This window comes from Brassica napus, chromosome A6 (assembly GCF_020379485.1).
Source record: "Brassica napus cultivar Da-Ae chromosome A6, Da-Ae, whole genome shotgun sequence".
NCBI lineage: Eukaryota > Viridiplantae > Streptophyta > Magnoliopsida > Brassicales > Brassicaceae > Brassica > Brassica napus.
Genome location: NC_063439.1, coordinates 10,292,987 through 10,312,315, shown reverse-complemented (window position 1 = coordinate 10,312,315; position 19,329 = coordinate 10,292,987). Strand labels below are relative to the sequence as shown.

The following is a 19,329-nucleotide window of genomic DNA, read 5'->3' as shown; positions in this document are numbered from 1 at the left end:
CCACGATATAATCCGGATGTCAACAAAACAAAGAAGGAGCCGAGGAGAAGCAAGAGTGGAGTGGGGATTAAGTTGCCACAAGCCACCAGAGAGAAAGGCGCCCTCAAACCTTGAAACTCACGGCACATTTACAGCTTCCGATCAATCCACACATCTACGCACTCTCAAAGGAATCACAATCTCAAACCCGCAAGCTTCTCCAAGATCACCTAACCGGCAGCACGAGAAGGAGTCCGCATCCGACGATGCCGTTGTTCGGAAACGTAGCTGAAGATTGCTGCCTTTAACCCACCAAACCGGGACCATTTACACATGTTTAACCCAAGGCCCGTATAGAGCAATGGGGCCGGAAGGGTATACCTCCTCCGAAATAGATGACGTCGGACAAACAATAAGGCTGATAGCCTAACTGACACCAAGCCTAGAGCAACAGATCTGAACTGCTTCCACAACAACTGCTACCACTGAAAAGATGTAGACAGAGGAGAAAGAGCCCGAGGCGAAGGGCGCCACACCGACAAACCCACTTCGACTTCAAGGATGAGCAATGAACCTCACGCGCCAAGACTGGCTCGACACGGAAAGAGGTCACGACCACCAACGCGCCGCCACAGGATAGAGCTACAAGGCAGACAAAGCAACCCCGAGCAAGCCCCACGCGCATACTCTGTAGACCACCAGAGAACCCGAAGAGAAGCGGAAGAAGCCTGAGATCGAAGACCCACAAGATCCAACCCCGACAGAGCAGCCATCTCCAGACCGCAGAGGCCAACCCTAAAGGAGTTGTTCGACGACTCAGCGCCGCCACGCTCGAAAAGCCCAGCCGAGAAGAGAAAAACCTCCAGACAGAGATTCTTAGGCAAACTGAACAACTGAGCCAACAAGGGAGAAGCTGTCCTCAAACCGCCCCCGTGTCGCCAAACACAGCTCAGATCTGCCTATGGAACCGCCGGATCTGAACTGGAGAGATCTCGGATGACCTCATCCTCCGCTAAGAAAATGGAGAAGAGATAGGAGCGGAGACCACAAAGATGAACAGAAGAAACAGAGAAGAAGAATCGAACGGAAATGAAGCTCGGGCGACCGCCTAAAAGGACACGACGGCCGCCGGGAATCACGAAACCGTAATATGCGAAAACCTTATCTAGAGAGAACCGAGAGAAAGGTAAAAGAAGAGAGAGAGAGAGAGAGAGAGAGAGAGAGAGAGAGAGAGAGAGAGAGAGAGAGAGAGAGAGAGAGAGAGAGAGAGAGAGAGAGAGAGAGAGAGAGAGAGAGAGAGAGAGAGAGAGAGAGAGCAAAAGTATGTTCTTCCTGATGAAATATTGGTTGCTAGTCTAGCTTCGGCGATGGATGTATGCTTCGTTTTCATGTTTTAGGATCAGTTCTTTGTATTTGGTATTGATAGTTGACTCCAGAGGTGTTTAATCGGCTATGTTTGTTGTGGGGGCTCGTAGTTCTGGAGACTGCATATCTGCTGTTTTTGGCTAAAATCTTATGATAAAACTAAAAACAAATTATAACAAAAGTCATTTGTAAAACTTAAATTGACCAAAATAAAATTTATTTTATCAAAGAGATAAACAATATTTGTACCCTTAGAGATAATTAACTAAATTTAAAGTTTAGATTTTGGAAGGGGTAGGTTAGGGTTTACGGTTAACGGTTTAGAATTTAAGATTTAGAATATAAAATATAAAATAAATATTTTCAAAAAAAGTCTGGAATATTTAGGAAATAAAAAATTATTTTTAATATTTATTTATATATACATAGAATAAGCATATAATAATAATTTATCTCGAAACTTATATGGTCATTTTATTCATCGTGTGTTTTTTTGTCAAAAAAATATTTTAAATTCTTTTTGACAGATTTGTCTTTTCGTTTATAATAATTTTTGGTTTCTCATAAATGGAAATAAAATAAAACATATGATAAAAGATGATGAAAATTCAGGTGGAATATGAAAATATCTATATGATTTTTGAAAGGAGTCATACAAACTGCAAAAAATGGGAATTAGTTATGAATGGTTCTTAAATGTTAAAGTTATGTCTACATTTTCAGTATTTGATATTTTATTTTCTCTAATAGGTGGAATACATATATATATCATCTGTTAATTTTTTTTATATGGTATCTCGCACAACCGTGAAATTAGTTAAAATAATGTTGGAACTTGGAAAAAAATAAGTAGAGTGTGTTATGAAACTGTAGACTCTAGCTAATATAAGAAAAGTTTGGATAGCCTCATATAGTCTTAAAAATCAAATGGGCTTTGCTTTTTTTTTTTTATTACTGGCGTGCGACAGGAGCCTCTCAGCTTTACATGCTGAGATAGAAAGCTTATTTTGGGCAGCCTCATGTATGAAAGACAGGAGGATAACTATGATCTATTTCGAGACGGACTGCTCGGACCTAGTGGACATGACTACAAACCCGAGAGACTGGTCGACATTCGCGACAGAGATCGAGATGTTCCAGAGATTACATGAGGATTTCAAAGATGTGAATCTGATTTATATTCCTCGGAGTAGGACTGGTCGGACGGACTCGCTAGCGAGAGAAGCAAGAACCATAGGCTATATTTTCTCTCATATAGATCAGATCCGGACAGACGGAAAGTGTTTTTCGAAAATTTGGCTCGTCTGACCACCACTTAATGTTAGATTAAATGGGCAGTTGACAATAGAACAAAAAGAGAAGCAAAGTTTACTATAACAAGTAACAATAACTCGGTTCTACGGTGTCGTGGTTAAGCACTCTACTTTGGTCCAGCGGCCTTTAGCTTCTTTTTGTTAGGGAGCGAATACTTAAAATTTATTAAAAATAAAAATATATCCAGCCCATATAAGCAATTGAGTTTCGAACTGGGCCTAGACTTTAAATATCACATTCTCTCAATATCACACACACGATATAATCCAGAAGTGTTTTTACGTACGATTGCGATGGAACAACGTTGACCATGCGTTAAAGCTTCAAAGTGTACATCAAACTCCCCTTTATTGTGCGATGGCAAATTCTTCATCGGAGGATTCGCAGTCTCGATCTGTGTGGAAGTACGATGCCTTCCTGAGTTTCAGAGGGACAGATGTTCGCAAAAAATTCATCAGCCATCTCAACGATGCTCTCACTGAGGAAGGAATCATAACCTTCCACGACGACAGAGACCTTGAGAGAGGCAATCCGATCTTGAAAGGACTCGAGGAAGCGATGAATCAGTCGAGATTCGCAATCGTCGTTGTCTCCGAAGACTACGCTACATCTCAATGGTGCTTGAGAGAGCTTGCGTTTATGGTCGAGTTAGCTGAGAAGAAGAAACGCTTCGACTTGATCCCTATATTCTATGAAATCGATCCTTCAGCCTTGAAGAGCCGAACCGGTTGTTTTAACAAAGCTTTTGAGGATCATGAGAAGAGATTTGATGCTGAGACAGTGAGAAAGTGGAGAAGGGCTGTGGATATAGTTGCCAACATATCAGGCTGGGATTCCAAAACCAGGTTCCTTTTTATTAGCACCCTGTAAAAAGACTAGCATTGGTTAGGTAGGACATAGTTCAGTTAGGAAAACAAAATCGGTTTTGAGACTACTATAAATATTGTTTAAGGAATTGTAAATTTATTTATTCACATAATCAATATACAAAACCGTAAAAACGGTATTTGATGCAGGAGCGATGACTCAAAGCTTATACAAGAAGTTGTTGGAGATCTTTGTGAGAGGTTATACTCAGAGCCATCAGACGAAACAAGTGAATTTGTAGGGATGAGTCTGCATAAGAAACGAATAGAATCTCTTTTATCAAAGGACGACTCTGATGATGATGATGATGTCAAAATGGTAGGAGTCTGGGGTATGGGGGGAAGAGGGAAAACAACCATCGCTAAATGTGTCTACGAATCCCTCTCCACTCATTTTCCCAGTCGTTGCTTTCTCGGAAACGTGAAAGATGATTTCCATAAACATGGTGAATCATCATCATCCCATCTGCGGAAGCAAATCATGTCTGAAATTTTCCCCAAAAGCCCCCTGAATGCACGCTGCGTCAGCCCCGAGGCGATGAAGCGGAGGCTACGCGGCAAGAAGGTTCTTCTCATCCTCGATGATGTTGACGACATTCAGCAACTCCAAGAATTGGCTGGAGACTGCAAGTGGTTCGGACCAGGAAGCAGGGTCATTATAACGACGCGTGACAAGCGCGTGTTAGATGAGCACTCTGTCAAACACATTTATGAAGTGAAGCCTCTTAGGACCACACAAGCGCTTCAGCTTCTCAGCAAGCATGCCTTCAAAACGAATCGTCCACAAGCAGAGTTCAGACAACTCTGTTTAGATATTGTGGAGCAGCTTTGTGGTCTTCCTTTAGCGCTTCGGGTCATTGGTGCGTCTCTGTATGGTCGGAATATAGCATTTTGGGAAGATAAGCTGTGTATACTGAGAAACAGTCTTGATAAATCTATATCAACGCCGTTAAAAGTAAGTTATGATGCATTGGACGAGCATGAAAAGACTGTGTTTCTTTATGTCGCTGGTTGCTTCAACGGGGAATATATGGATCGAGCGATTATGGTACTAGATCCCTTTGTGATCAGATCCAAACCGAGGTTGGTAACTCTGATGGAGAAGTCTCTGATTAGTATGTCAAACAATACGAGGCTATGGGTTCATGATTTACTTCAAGACATGGCTAAGGATATCACTTGCGAAGGAAAAATGAAGAAGCGTAAGATGATGTGGAACTTTTTGGATATCAAAGGCTTGTTCACTGAAACTATGGCAGGGGGGAGTAAAGACATTGAGGTTGAAAGTATAATCCTCAACATGGCTGAAGAAACAGGGCTTTGCGTTAACCCCGAAACGTTTAAGAGGATGCGCGAACTCAAATTTCTTAAAATTCATAATAATTCAACTGCTGCGGGGAGCAAAGTGTGTATCGTCAACGTCGAAGATTTTGACTACCTCCCTCCACTAAGATATCTTCACTGGGAGGCTTACAATTTAAAGTCACTGCCTGCAAAGTTTGAGACTAACGTTCTAGTTGAGCTCAACCTCCCTGATAGCTCAGTTGAAACACTATGGAGCGGAAGTCAGGTACTACTTTTATGTGTTTGTAGTTGATGATGTTTTTTTAAAAAGAAAATAGTATATAACATGGTGGTGTTATCTCTTACATGAACTAGCATTTAAATGTTTCTTGTTGGTTTATGTTATCCTCAGCCCTCTGGTAACAAATGTTTTGCTTCTTTTCGATGGCAGGACCTTGGAAGTCTAAGACACATGAACCTTAACAGATGCAGGAATCTGATTGAAATTCCAGACCTTTCAAAGGCAAGGAGCCTCGAGTGTTTATGCCTTTGTGATTGCGAAAGCTTGGTTGAACTCCCTTCTTCTCTTGGTCATCTTGATAAGTTAGTTAAGCTGTCCATGCTAAACTGCAAGAAACTCAAGAGTCTCCCGTGTAACATCAAATTGAAGTCTCTCAAAACTCTTTCTCTAGACGGATGCATCAACATAGAAGAATTTCCATTTGTTTCCGACGTTATTGAAGAGTTGGGACTGCGCTGCACATCAATTGAACTAGTGCCAGATTCGATCAGCCGTCTCTCGAAGCTCACAGAGCTTCGGCTATCACATTGCAAGAGACTGAAGAATCTCCCTGACACCTTTGGGAATTTGACTTCACTCAAGCATCTCACGCTGACTTGCTGCCCCAACATCACAGTGTTTCCAATGCTTGGCAATGGAATAGAAACTTTGTCCTTGAACGGAACACCGATCGAGGAAGTTCCCTCATGGATAGGGGATAAGGTGAATCTGACGTGTCTTGACATGTCAGAGTGCAAGAAGCTCCATAATCTGCCTCACTCGCTGAGAAACCTGAAAAACCTGAAGCTGCTCTATCTCCGAGGATGCATTAATATCACTGAGATCCCACAGGTTGCAGGGGAAATGAGAAGATTGGATTTATATGGGACGTCAATAGAGAAATATGGAATTCTCTCTGAAGAGGAAGCACTTGTGTTGCACAATCGTGATATGGACTTCTTGAAAGGGTTTCTCACTCGCTATGTCCGCATGTACAAGAGAAAACGCAACTCTAGATAGTTGATTGACTTCTCATGTACTCTTAAGGTTTCAAGAAGACTAAGTTGGTTGCTGTGACAGCTTAAAGAAGACATGAGAAAAGAAGAATCAGGTTTCATCATTTCCTAAGTTATAGGGGATGGATTCCCACATTCTCGTTTCTCCCTGTTTCATAGTATGTAGGATTGGCAAAGGAACCCTTTAATTCCTTTTGTATTTAAAGATCTTAATGGCAAGCGAATAGGCAGATTGGATACTTGGAGTAAAAAAGAAAAGAGAGACTCTCTTCGAGGAAAGTATGACTAGTATCTAAAATTGGGGTCTCGATCTCATCAATTATAATATTTGGTTACTTCAAATTTTATACAACTGTAAGATCTCAATATCTCCTATTGCATTATCATTGAATGGCTAAAAGGATATGTACTATCTTGTCAAGCAGTCAATGGAGAGACCGCCTTGGTCACAATTTCGATGGTTTCCGGCACAATACCAAGCCTTGAACTTTAACGGAGCTCTACATTGGTTAGCCCAAGACGACCTATTGTAGCTTATTAACCTAAGTATATTGCATGAATGTCTGGTCAATGGTCATCCATCGTTGCCAAGAGGTGCGCTATGCTTCTTACGATGACCACACGGTCGTGTAAGAAACCTTAAGCGTCTCCCCCACCCATGTACGCATCATTCAGCTCGTTTGCTATCCCGTTAAGATGAGCAGAAATTTGAAGATACTAAGTTCAAAATGGTTGTAATTCTTAACAGGGAATTGGCATGAAAGAGGAAATCTCTCCTTATATGGTGCATTAACATAAATAAGATCGATTATAGATTTACCCATATATGATTATTTACATGAAAAATTTGGCATAAATACGATGTTCTGCAAAATAAATACCATACATTACTGAACTTGGTAAAAAGATACACAAGAAAATGATCTCAAAAGCTTAGAAGAAATAAACAAAGCACACTCTAAATCTTTTCCATTTTTCGTATCAGAGAATAACAAACTTAAAAGAAATCAAAAGAATAAACAAAAACCATTGATGTATTTAACCTCGTTTTCTTAGGATGGAAGATATCGAATTACTTATATATATAGAGAGAATGTAGGAGACTACTGGTTTTGAAGCATTCTCTACGGCATGACGCCAATATCCTTGAAGTAATCATGCTCCAGGGCGGCTCTTGCGTTGATTCTTTTGGTTGGATCCATCAACAGCATTTTCTGATACAAATAAAATAGAGACGTCTTATCCATCTTTACTTGCGCATGACAAACTCATAAACCGTAAGATATATCCAAAAGTTCCGTATGCTCTTTCCCGTTTTCGGTTTAGGACATTAACATGAATACCGCGGGTTATTGAACTTTGATCAGGTTTCATTGGTTTTCGGCGCCAGGAAGTTAAAGTTGACCACTACACAAGGCCCCAACATCAATGTCTCTGATTTTTAGTTTAGTCAAACAGCTCAACTGTGTCAAGGGTTTCTAGTCCTAAGATGCTAAGACAGGATGGTTATAAGTTCAGGAGAGGTATCATATATAAAACCAGATCCATCCAAATCAAGCTTCCAGGTATTTAATGTATCAGAAGTAGAATGTATAGATGTGTGTTTGTATAATATATATGCATGGCCAGTGAACTTACAGAAAGGAGATCTATGCCATTAGGATCCAGGTTTGGGACAAAAGATTCCAAGTCCTGAGGTATAAGAAAAACAAATCATGGGCAAGATTCATCTTGTGCTGTGCGACCTCTTGTCTACAGAGAACAAGATGTAAAAGTTAATGGAGAAATTTGAAGTACCGTTGGTTTCCATTTTGGGAAAGCAGATTTATAATCCGGCAGCGAAGTTACCCCAGGCCATGTATCCTCCGTTGGAGTTCCCATGATTCTGAAAGAAGACACAGAAAAACATGGCAGTAAGAGTTTATAATCAGTTAACATTTCAACATCTGCGTTCTTTAGTACTTCTCTCTGAAAATAAGATTGCAAGTTAAGAATGTGTTCAGAAACATTTGTAATATCATTGCAGACAAGTTCTTTCCACTTTAAATATATAAAAGACGTAAAGTAGATTAAGAAGTTAGTTACCTGAATATCTTGAAGAGTTGATCAATCTCGGAGTCTCCAGGAAACAAGGGCTTTTGGCTGATCATCTCGGCAAATATGCATCCCACAGACCAAATATCAACCGGTGTAGAGTAGTGATGAGACCCTAGAAGTATCTCTGGTGCTCGGTACCAGAGAGTAACCACCTAGAAGAAACAATTTGAAAAAAACATGTGTGAATACAATGGCGAGATATGAAATATGAATGTAGCACTAAGTTTAAATCTAACATAGTTTAACAGTCAAGAGAAATGTCCTTTAAGCAAACAAACAAAAAAATTGAAATCTAACTGAAATGTTTACTTGGTGGTGATTTACTCTTTTCCTCTAATACGAATAAGGAATGAAGCGAATGTGAAGCCATACCAAAACATTTCATAACGAAACATATATAAACAAGAATTAAGCGCTTTTGGCACCTCATGAGTAAAAGTCCTGACAGGGATACCGAAAGCTCTGGCCAGTCCAAAATCAGCAAGCTTTAGTGAGTTGGTGCGGCGATCAATCAACAAATTCTGTGGCTTGAGGTCACGATGGAGAACCCTGTGAGAGTGGCAATACGCGATTCCACGGAGAATCTGGTAAACATACCTCTGCAAACAGTAGATGAAAGACACAACGAGAAGAAGACATTACATAACTTAGAATTCAACAATATTCAGCGAAACTAAACAGATAGACATGTCAAAGGGAAGTTTGTGACCAGGCAAAAACCTCAATAAGCACACAAATAAAGCAATATGGCTAAAAAACTCACTTTGATCATATGAAGATCCTTGGAGAAATCAGGAGAAGAGTCCATGTGCTTTTTGAGATCCAAGTCAAGATACTCGAAAACAAGATACAAACGCTTCTCGCTGTGCACTACATCCTGCAGCCTGTGTAACGATAAAAAGAAAGAAACATCAAAAAGTAGTGTGAGTTCACCAATATTCGAAAATGGTATATAGTTAACATCATCATCATTATACTTGACAATGTTGCTGTGCTGCATTTCCTTCAAAAGAGAGATTTCTCTAATGGCAGTGCTAGGAACACCTTCATCCTCCTGCTCGAGGCGGATCTTCTTCAAAGCAATAGTCTCATTGGTGACCTTGTCTCGTGCCTTGTACACAACACCGTAAGTTCCTTCGCCGATCTTCTCAACTTTCTCGTACTGCAATTATTAGCTTAGAATTCGTCAACCAATCAATGACTACCTAACAAGTAAAGAAAAGATGATTCCACCAACCTGATCCATCACTTCCAAGATTAAACTAGGCTGAAACACGTCACCTGCAGATCGACGATGAAGCAACGCAGCTATATATTAGATCCAATCCAAGCTATTTCCACAGATAATCTAAGAACACACATATCTCAAAACAAGACGGCTTAAATCGTTAAGATGGAGATGATATGAACGAATCGGAAAACAAACTATATAGATCAGCACCGAAGCATAGAGATGATGCGAGATAGAGAGAGAAGATAAATTGTTTGGGATTGTAAACAAGTTATAGTCAGAAATTCATCCGACGATAAGTAAATCAACTTACCGGCGACGATCGGATGTAGTGACACCGACGGATCCTCACTCTCTGGATGAAAAGGCAGTTTATAGAGCGAGAGAGAGAGACGGGTGGTTACTGTGCAGCTTCAAGTGAGGACTAGGGAAGGCGATTTGACTAATAGAATAAGGGTTGCCCCTTTTTTTTTTCTTTTTTTTTTCTTTTTTGTTATCCGTTGGATTAATATTCAAATTTAATCGTCCATTACACTAAACCAATAAGGTAAATTTTATTTCCGGAGTCAATATAGCCAGTATATCTCTTATATTATTAATTAAAAAGCATTATAACATTTTTTTTAACTATGTGTCATCACTAAAATGATTTTTAGAATCTTTAGAGAAATATGTTGGTTCATCTAAATATATAATAAGTTTTTTATTAAATTAACCATAAATACATTATTAATGGCTTTCATTATTTTTTCCTTAAATAAAATTACGGAATTGCCTAATATGGCTAAAATATATATGACAATTAATGATTTTGAATAATAAAGATTTGATAAAAATAAGGGTATCTTATAATATATTTGTTTAGTTTTAAACTATTAAAATAAATTAAACAACCATATTAACCATATAATAAAAAAAAATTTGTATATGTTATATTTTGAATTTTTAAAAACGAGTATAAATTACTAAAACTGTTAAAAGTCTCACATTCAAATTTTGTGATCCATGATTTAAAATTTTTGTTATTACATGATACAAATGATTACAAAATCATATAAGTCGAAAGTCTCATTTAATAAGTATTAAAACTAAAAGATATATATATATATATATATATATATATATATATATATATATATATATATCATTTTAAATTAAACTATATGTCATATAAAATACATAAATATCTTAATTTTGAAATTTACTTTGAACATATTTTTTTGAAAAATATAACAAATTTTTTTTAATATTATAAATTATGTAAACTATTAATCCCACAATAAAATTTTATTATCAGTAATTTAACGTTTTTGCTATAACGGATACAAATGATCAAAAAACATATGAATAAAAAGCATCATTTAATAGATGTTAATATTAAAATATACTATATATATGTTACTATCATTTAAATTTAATTATATACCATATCAAATAGGAAAAATTATTTTTTTAGATTATAAAATTTATTTATATGTTCGCACTAATTTAATTATATAAATAATAGTTACTGACTTTTTATTATTAAATATATATTTGTAATTTCATAATATGTTAAAAATATATATAATATATAAAATAATTTTTATATATAATATTTATTCCGCGCCTTGCGCGGGTCTTAACATAATAGTAAATATTACTACTCGAAGCCAAAGATGAAATTCTAGAAAGTAAATACGTAAAACTAGGAAGGAATAAGATCAGAGAGAATTTATGGAAATTAAACAATAATCAATAGTGCAAAGCAAATTGATAAAAACCAAGAGCTCTTGGTCCAGTAGTAATGAAACTCCAGTTGAGTGTCATTCATGGGTTCAAGTCGTTTGGCCACCTTCCCGTTTATAACCGTGCGTGTTCAGATGAAAGGTCTCATGTGGATTAGTCTGGGCTTACCGTCTAGGATCCCCACGGATATCAGAAAAGGAAAAAAAAAAGAAGCAAATTGATAAAGAAGCAGCTGTAATGAATTGACTGTCAAACTTATTAGGATATAACACTACAAGAAAAATGGGTTTTATTAGCGGACAAAAAACGCTATATAACAATAGTATAGCGGTTTTTGAAGCGTTGTATCATCGCCCGTCATAGTAGGTAAAGGACTTTACATAGCGGAATTTAGCGGTGCTATCTTTTTGTCCATTAAGATAGCGCTTTTTATTCTGCAATTAAATATGTTTTAATAGCGAGTCATTAATGCTATTACTTCTTTTATTAACAGCGTTTTCCTATTGTTATGGTTAAACCTATTATAGCAGTTAGATAGGTGTTATATATTCTATATATCTGTTTATATTAATAGCATTTTCCGTTTATTATTGTTAAAATTACTATAGCAGTTACAAATTTGCAATATATATTATTTATATTTTTAAATATTATTATTTTACATTTTCATATATATATATATATATATATATATATATATATTTATTTTTATATGCTCGAATTTACTGAATTTTAAAACAGAAAATAAATTTCATTTAACCTTCAAAGATTCCACAAACATCCAAACTCTACATAAGTTTCATACTACATACTTCACACAAAAGCTAAAGAAGGGTCTTAGATATAAACTATCTTATCATTTGGCCAAGCCACAGTGCTTCCTACAGCATCACCTATATATTCGATTTCAGAGTTTGGCCTCCACACTCGTGCCGCATCGAACTCGGAAACCTCTACCCAGACCTTCGTAGCATTGGGACCTAAAGGGACGAAATGCACCTTCTCTGCTGGAGCAGTTGAGAACACCCGACCTAAAGCAATCCTTTGTCCTAAGCCATGACAGTCCAAGAGAGCGCACTTCTGTCTACCACCTTTGTTGCTGCTACCAGTGCTTTGACTACCACTCTAAAACCAAAAATGACAAACAATTTAATCACATTATCATCACCGGCAACCTACCAATTTGACGACATTACAATATCTAAATTCTCAGATTTCACAAACTAACCTGATTGGATTTCCTGTTTGATTCAGCAGGTGATTGTGGTTGAGGAAGTTTTAGCTTATCTAGAGACCAAGCAATTGTCCCATGTACTGCATCACCCATCTTTATCATTTCAGGCGTTGGTCTCCATAAAAATGCATCAGGCTTAAAAACCATTTCCACTCTAAGAACTCCAGCATTCGGGCCCAGGGGAATTTTGTTGACCAGTTCACTAGGTTCAGTAGTCAACAATACACCCTCAGCAATCAACTCTTCTTCTATTTTCCAGTAATCACATATTTGAACTTTCTCTAAAGATGCAGCTATAGCCTGAATTATGCATAGTATATATACAAATTTCATCAGTATATAAAGTTATTATCAAAGAACAGAAAACGGATAATGTTTACCTCTGATCCGTCGGTGTTACTCTTTTTTGATAAGTCAATAGCATCGTCCAAGATGAGCTTCTCTGATGGCCATGCAATTTTGACTCCAACAGCCTGACTAAGCGATACACAAGTTGTAGTTGGTCTCCATATAGGTGCTGTTACGACTGAAACAGACTTCACTACAACAGCATCCGCATTGGGACCCAGTGGAATTCGACCAATCTTATATGTGGGTTCATCAGAGTAGAATTCTCCTTCAGCAACAACCAAATCATCATTCGAGATCCAATCAAGTATCTGGCACCTTATTCCTCCCTTCCTCACATCGCTTAACTCAGAAGTAGAATCATATCCGCTTTTTTGCTAACCCAATAAGGAAACAAAACTTTTAAAATCTTAAAGAGCACAAAATCTATAATAATTATCAACAGCAATAAGGAGTTACCTTTTTACCAACTAAGTCCTTAACCACATTTTGCAAATCTTCAACCTTGTTGATTAGTTCTGCTTGAGTAGCTTCAAGCTTATGGACATGTGAATCTCTAGCATGTAAGAATGCCAACTTGGTGGCAGTAACTCCTCGTCCCATCCCCCTAACTCTTCATGGTTTATCTTTTCCTAGAACCTGGGAGACAGCATCTTCACCAATATTATCTGCTGAACTTGAGTCCATTTCACTGTCAATTCTCTTTATCTTCTCCTACAATCATAAATTCAACAATATATGTAAAATTAACTTTAGAAGGCATCATAATATGACTGTTGACATTTAATCTTACTATGGTATCTGCGAATTCTTCATGCACTGGTCTTCTATCAGAATGTGTATGACCAGCAACCCAAACCTTAGTTCTAGTTACTTGCTTAGGATCGGAAGTGTTTTTCTTCTACAAGTTAAATAAAAATCATGTCAAGAGATTTGTTTCTAATTAACACATATCTTGCGTTTGAATACGAAAAACATACCACATCATCTGCAAGCCGAATCATGCCTTTACGGCTAGTGGTATGAGGAATTTGACCCTTCCTGAGTTCCCTGTACTTATCACTTTGTTCCTACCGATAACCAAGAACAATTACAAATTAATCCTACTTACATATCCAAATTTATTCTACGTAAGACACAAATGATATTACCTGAAAAGCTGAAGTACATCTTCCTTTCACCCAATTGTTCCAAGATGTAGCAGATTGTATGTTGTTGGGTTTCATCTTCTGTAGTTGAGCCTTGTTTTTTGTAGCTCTAACCATGAAAGAAAGTCTAGATTTAGAGGCCCTCCACAAACAACCCATCTGCTTGAACACTACATCCTTTTGCCATTCTTCAGTCAAGTTGAATCTTCCCTGCAACAAATATCAAAATTCAATGCGTATTCATTTATAAAACTGTAAGCTAGAGTTGACAAAATCACATGTATTTCCTCCCACAAAGCATCTTTTGTTTTCTCTTCTAGATGTCTCCAGTCATCTAGCAGTACAGACACATGCTCTCTGACAAGAGGACCAAGGAAGGAGGACAATGTCACTGATCCACGACCAACATGCTCTCCTAGAGCATTAAACTCGACCTCTCTACCTTGTCCTCTATATGTTTTGCGACTTTCCGCATTTTTGTTGGACCTCTTGTCTTCTTCACTTGGTTATCTGACTGTTGAGTCTGTGTCTCCGATGGAGTGCTGACTCTGTTTATTGGTGGTTCAGTCTCATCGTCTTTATCTTCTTCTTCTGGTGGTTCAGTCTCATCGTCTTTATCTTCTTCTTCTTCTTCTTCTGGTGGTTCAGTGTCATCGTCTTTATCTTCTTCTTCTTCTGGTGGTTCAGTCTCATCGTCTTTATCTTCTTCTTCTTCTTCTTCTGGTTCTGCATCTTGTTCGACTTCTTCAGAACCGGTAAGCTCGACATCTTCCATTTCTGCAGCTGGTGACTGTAATTCTGCATTAACCTTTGGAGCATTCTGCTTAGGTTTCTTCGCAGTTAAAGACAGTTGTGGACTAACATCAAGGCCGGCTTGGCGCTTACTGCGACGCGCCTTCTCAGTAACAGCTTTGGAAGTCATTGTACCAGCTTACCTGAAACAACAACAAACTATCATTACTCATATATTAAAACACCCTCACAATCATTCCTGACACAAAAACTCTCATCATCAGATGCTTGATCTCCAGTATCTTCTTCATGCTCAACTGTTACGGGTGCAGAACTAACTTCCTCTTCAGTCTCTAACTCATGGTATCCTCTAGGTGGTGCTCTCATAACAACATACCAGGGTGAGTTGTCATCTTCTCTAGAGTAGAAGACTTGTTTAGCTTGAGAAGGCAGAATGTAAGGATCATTAACAAATGACGACTGGTTCATATGGAGATTGACCAGTGTGAAACCGTCTTCCTCTTTCACTCCTCTCCCTTTATGAGCCCAACTACACTTAAACAGAGGTACCTCAAACATGTGGTAGTCAAGCAATATGATCTCCTGAATGACTCCAAAGTAGGCTACCATATCTGCATGTTGGTTCGCATCTTTGGCACTAGCTCTGTACATGGAGAATGCTTCATTTGTAACCCCACTGTTCTGAGTCTTCCGCTTAACATCTTCCGTCTGGTAACGATGTCCATTAATTATAAATCCCTTGTACGTGTGTGCAATATTTCTAGGTCCAAAAGCAAGCCATCTGAGCCTTTGTGAATGCTCCTTTGAGTTATTAGGGATCTAACAGTAAATAATCACATATCAATATTTTTGATTATGTACGTAAGTTATGAGACTTAAATAAGTAAATCATACCTTCTCTTTTATCCAGTTTGAAAACCTATCTGTATGGCATTTCCATAAGAAAGTTCCATTTCTTGCGCATTTTGCATCAGTAGCTTGTAGTTCTTCTAAGTGCATCATGTAAACATCCATTACTTTAGTAAATTATTGAACAATCAATCTTACAAAATTAAAGTGAATCGTAACTTACTGAACATAAGGATCCAAGACTGCAGTATTCATGAGGATGTACCGATGAGCTATATCTCTCTCCTTATCAGTAAGTGTGACTTCTGTAGCTTTGTGCAGTGGACGGCCTTCTAGTACATTTTGAGTCGCCTCTACATCATCATTTCTTGTAGTTGCTTCTTCTACTGGAACTGATTTTTGCAAGAACTCCATACAAAATGCGAGGCATTCACCAGCAAGAATCCCTCAGCCATACAAGCTTCAGGTCTTGCGAAATTCTTCACATATGCCTTAAGTGTCTTCATATACCTACAAAACAATATAAAAAAATATTATTGACATAGTTACTATTTTTTACTTGTAAGCCGTAAGTGAAAACAATAAGAATATTACCTCTCAAATGGGTACATCCACCTGAAGAGAACAGGGCCACCCAAGCGTGCTTCTCTTGCCAGATGCAGTGGAAGGTGAAACATGATATCAAATAATGCAGGTGGGAAGAATCTCTCTAGCTGGCACATTGTCTCCATGATCTCTGTTTCTAGTGCAAGTAGCATCTCTGGATCAAGAATGCGTTGGCAGAGTCTGTTGAAGAAATTGCATATGCGAGTCACTGCTATCCGAGGTCCTTTTGGAAGTAAACCTCTCAACGCTACTGGTAAGAGATTCTGCATAAGAACATGATGATCATGTGACTTCATGCCGCCAATAGAAGGAGGATCCAGTGAGACACAGTTAGCTATATTGGCACAGTATCCATCAGGGCCTCTGAAGTTGGATAACCTTCGGCAGAACTTTCTTTTCTCTTCCTTTGAAAGCCAATACGCAGCTGGAGGCAAGTAAGTTTTCTTCCCCCTAGCTTGTGTATGTAAGTTGCTTCTAATACCCATCTCTTCTAAATCATTTCTTGCTTTCAGTCCATTCTTAGATTTCGCACTATGCATCAGTATAGACAACAACGCATCAGACACGTTCTTCTCGACGTGCATGACGTCGATGTTATGCCTCACAGGCATATCCTGCAATTTTTCAGAATACAACATTAGCATCTGCAGAAATCTAATACAGTATTTGTAACTTGTAAAATAAAACATACCTTCCAATAAGGTAAGTCAAAGAAAATAGATTTTTTCTTCCACCGCCACAGATCATCATCTTCCTCACGGTCGTCAGCTGAAAGAACATCATCTTCACCTCCTTCTATCCTTTTTTGCTTACTCTTCTTAGGTAAAGGTTTCCCAAAATCGTTTTTAAAGTCCTTAAGACTGTCAAATATATCGCAGCCACTCTGAAGCCTCTTTGCAGTACCAACCTCCACTGTATTGTCAAACCATCCTTTCCTTCTTCTATAAGGATGACTAGGCCTGAGCCGCTTCCTGTTCTCCATGTAAACATGTTTGCGACTAAACTTTAGCCACCTATGAGGTGTACCCTTCCCGCAGACATTACACGCTTGCTTCCCTTTCACTTTACACCCAGCTAATGTGCCTAAACCAGGATAGTCGGTGATACTCCACATCAACATAGCTCTAAGTGTAAAACTCTCCTTCTTAAACGAATCATAAACTTCCATACCTTCTGTCCACAAATCATGCAAGTCCTCTATCAATGGCTGTAGATATACATCAATGTTGTTGCTAGGTGCGGTTGGACCAGGTATCAACATTGTCAACATGATGTTCTCGGACCTCATACACTTTGTCGGAGCCATATTGTATTTGACTAATAGAACAGGCCATGTGCTATGCTTCGTGTTCTGGATAGAGAACGGATTCATGCCATCTGTTGAAATTCCTAGTCTTAGGTTTCTTGCTTCAGCAGCGAACTCTGGCCATTTGTTGTTTATCTGAGCCCAAGTCAATGAATCTACTGGATGACGCATAGTTCCATCTTCAGAAGCATTAGTTGAGTGCCAACACAAGTCCTCTGCCAACCGCTTTGATCTAAACATTCTCCTGAACATGTCTTTAATCGGAAAATACCTAAGCACCTTAACAGGAATCCCTTTCTTCTCCTCACCAGTCTGCGTATCCTTCTCCCATCTTGATTCACTACATCTTGGACAGTTGACTGCATCCTCAAACTCTTTTCTATACAAAATACAGTCATTCTTGCAGACGTGGATGACATCATACCCAAAACCAAACTGTTTCAGAAACTTCTTCATCTCATCTGTAGACTTAGGTAGAACGTTTTCACCGGGAAGCAGATCATGAACTAGGGACAGAAGCTGATCGAAATAGTTCTCAGACATCCCACTCTTCACCTTTATCCTGTAAAGTCCCATGATTGCAGCAACCTTTGTAAATTTCAGACAGTTTGGGTACAACGGAGTTTCTGCATCCTTTAACTTCTTTCTAAACTCAACTTCTTCTGGCGTATCAGTGCCCTCAAACACTCCAGCATTCTCCTCTGCGTATCCTTCGCTGCCTTGACTTCGCATGAAGGTTGTTCTGAACAAGTCGTAAGCCTCATTTTCAGACCAGATCACATTAGCTGACTTATCAGGTCTTGTTTCCCTGTGTTTAGACCAAAACTTACAGCTCTTGTACTTCTCATCCATTCCTCTAATCACCAGGTGCTCGAAAACTTTCTCACTAGATTGGTGGCAGACATTGCGACAATCAACACAAGGGCAGAACATTTCATCTGGATCACCTAAACGTTTTGATGAAGAAGACACAAACTCACTAGCTCCTTTCTCATACTCAAGGCTATTCCTGTATGGTTAAAACAAGTGAGAACTAAACACTGAGACTTAAAAAATTTTAAAAGAACAAGTGAAGTTAATACCTTGGTAACCAGACCCAAGATTTATCCATGATACAGCTCCGACGAAATGAACATACAAGAGTCTCACTTTATCAAGCCAGAACAACAAAACAATAAGGGATTTAACAGCAAAACAGTACGAGATTTCTCACCTTAAAATAATCTCTTCGGATTTAAATTAGAGTCTCCTACAAAAGAAGACAATGTCGTTAAGTAAGATACAAGATTTTACAGAAATGAACAAGTAAAAGAGAAATCCAGAAATTGAAAAGAACAAATACCTTAAGCCAAAGCTGTCGGAAGATAAAGGTTCCTGCAAACGAGCATGCAAAACCGATTCAATTAAACATGCAATAACCCTAAATCAGTTATAGAGAAGAGATAAATCGATTTTCAATCGATTAGGATAGAAAAGAGATGAAACCCGAGTTCACCTTCGATGGAATCAGAAAGGATTTCAATCAAAGGGGATTTCAATAAGAGTTAATCCACATTGAGTAATCATTGGAGCTGAGGAATTGAGAATGAAAATTCGAGTGAAAGAGATTGAGGTCGAGTCTATCGAGCAAATGGAGGCAAAGTGTTCGATGGAGAGTGAAGAACAAAGAGAGAGAGGGAAGAACAAAACCCTACTAATTTGGGATTCTAATTGGGTTTTAGGAGCCAAATTATTTCTAAGTGTCGCGGTCATTACCGCGTAATCAAGCATAACACTTTTTTTTTTAATCTGCTATATTAATTAAGCGTCTTCTTTCAAACATACGCTTAAATTATGATTTTTCAACTCGAAACTGTAACATAACGTTTGGAAATATACAACCGCTATCTTTAAAACACGAGTATACCTACCATAGCACAATCGAA

At 38.2% G+C, this 19,329-nt stretch overlaps 4 protein-coding genes across 4 annotated transcripts; 1 reads left to right on the top strand and 3 right to left on the bottom strand.

Moving 5' to 3' along the window:
* Positions 1–2,832: 2,832 nt before the first annotated feature.
* LOC106430817 (protein SUPPRESSOR OF npr1-1, CONSTITUTIVE 1-like) lies at positions 2,833–6,343 on the top strand. Its single transcript, XM_048782618.1, has 3 exons — positions 2,833–3,503; positions 3,675–5,094; positions 5,260–6,343. Exons 1-3 carry the CDS (start codon positions 3,016–3,018, stop codon positions 6,106–6,108), a joined length of 2,757 nt encoding a protein of 918 aa, XP_048638575.1. The 5' UTR covers positions 2,833–3,015; the 3' UTR covers positions 6,109–6,343.
* A 623-nt stretch (positions 6,344–6,966) lies between these two features.
* On the bottom strand, positions 6,967–9,923 carry LOC106430818 (cyclin-dependent kinase A-1). The gene is made up of 9 exons (XM_013871618.3): positions 9,746–9,923; positions 9,439–9,482; positions 9,179–9,363; positions 8,965–9,085; positions 8,627–8,800; positions 8,190–8,353; positions 7,902–7,989; positions 7,743–7,796; positions 6,967–7,318 (listed from the first exon to the last, which is right to left on the bottom strand). Exons 2-9 carry the CDS (start codon positions 9,445–9,447, stop codon positions 7,229–7,231), a joined length of 885 nt encoding a protein of 294 aa, XP_013727072.1. The 5' UTR covers positions 9,448–9,482; positions 9,746–9,923; the 3' UTR covers positions 6,967–7,228.
* Positions 9,924–13,357: 3,434 nt separating this feature from the next.
* On the bottom strand, positions 13,358–14,812 carry LOC125609930 (ABC transporter F family member 4-like). Its single transcript, XM_048781547.1, has 5 exons — positions 14,333–14,812; positions 13,894–14,100; positions 13,723–13,812; positions 13,536–13,643; positions 13,358–13,456 (listed from the first exon to the last, which is right to left on the bottom strand). Exons 1-5 carry the CDS (start codon positions 14,810–14,812, stop codon positions 13,358–13,360), a joined length of 984 nt encoding a protein of 327 aa, XP_048637504.1.
* An 899-nt stretch (positions 14,813–15,711) lies between these two features.
* On the bottom strand, positions 15,712–18,515 carry LOC106430791. The gene is made up of 5 exons (XM_048781545.1): positions 18,487–18,515; positions 16,790–18,413; positions 16,087–16,712; positions 15,950–16,002; positions 15,712–15,884 (listed from the first exon to the last, which is right to left on the bottom strand). The coding sequence occupies exons 1-5, from the start codon at positions 18,513–18,515 to the stop codon at positions 15,712–15,714; spliced, it is 2,505 nt and encodes an 834-aa protein (XP_048637502.1).
* Between the last annotated feature and the right edge of the window lie 814 nt (positions 18,516–19,329).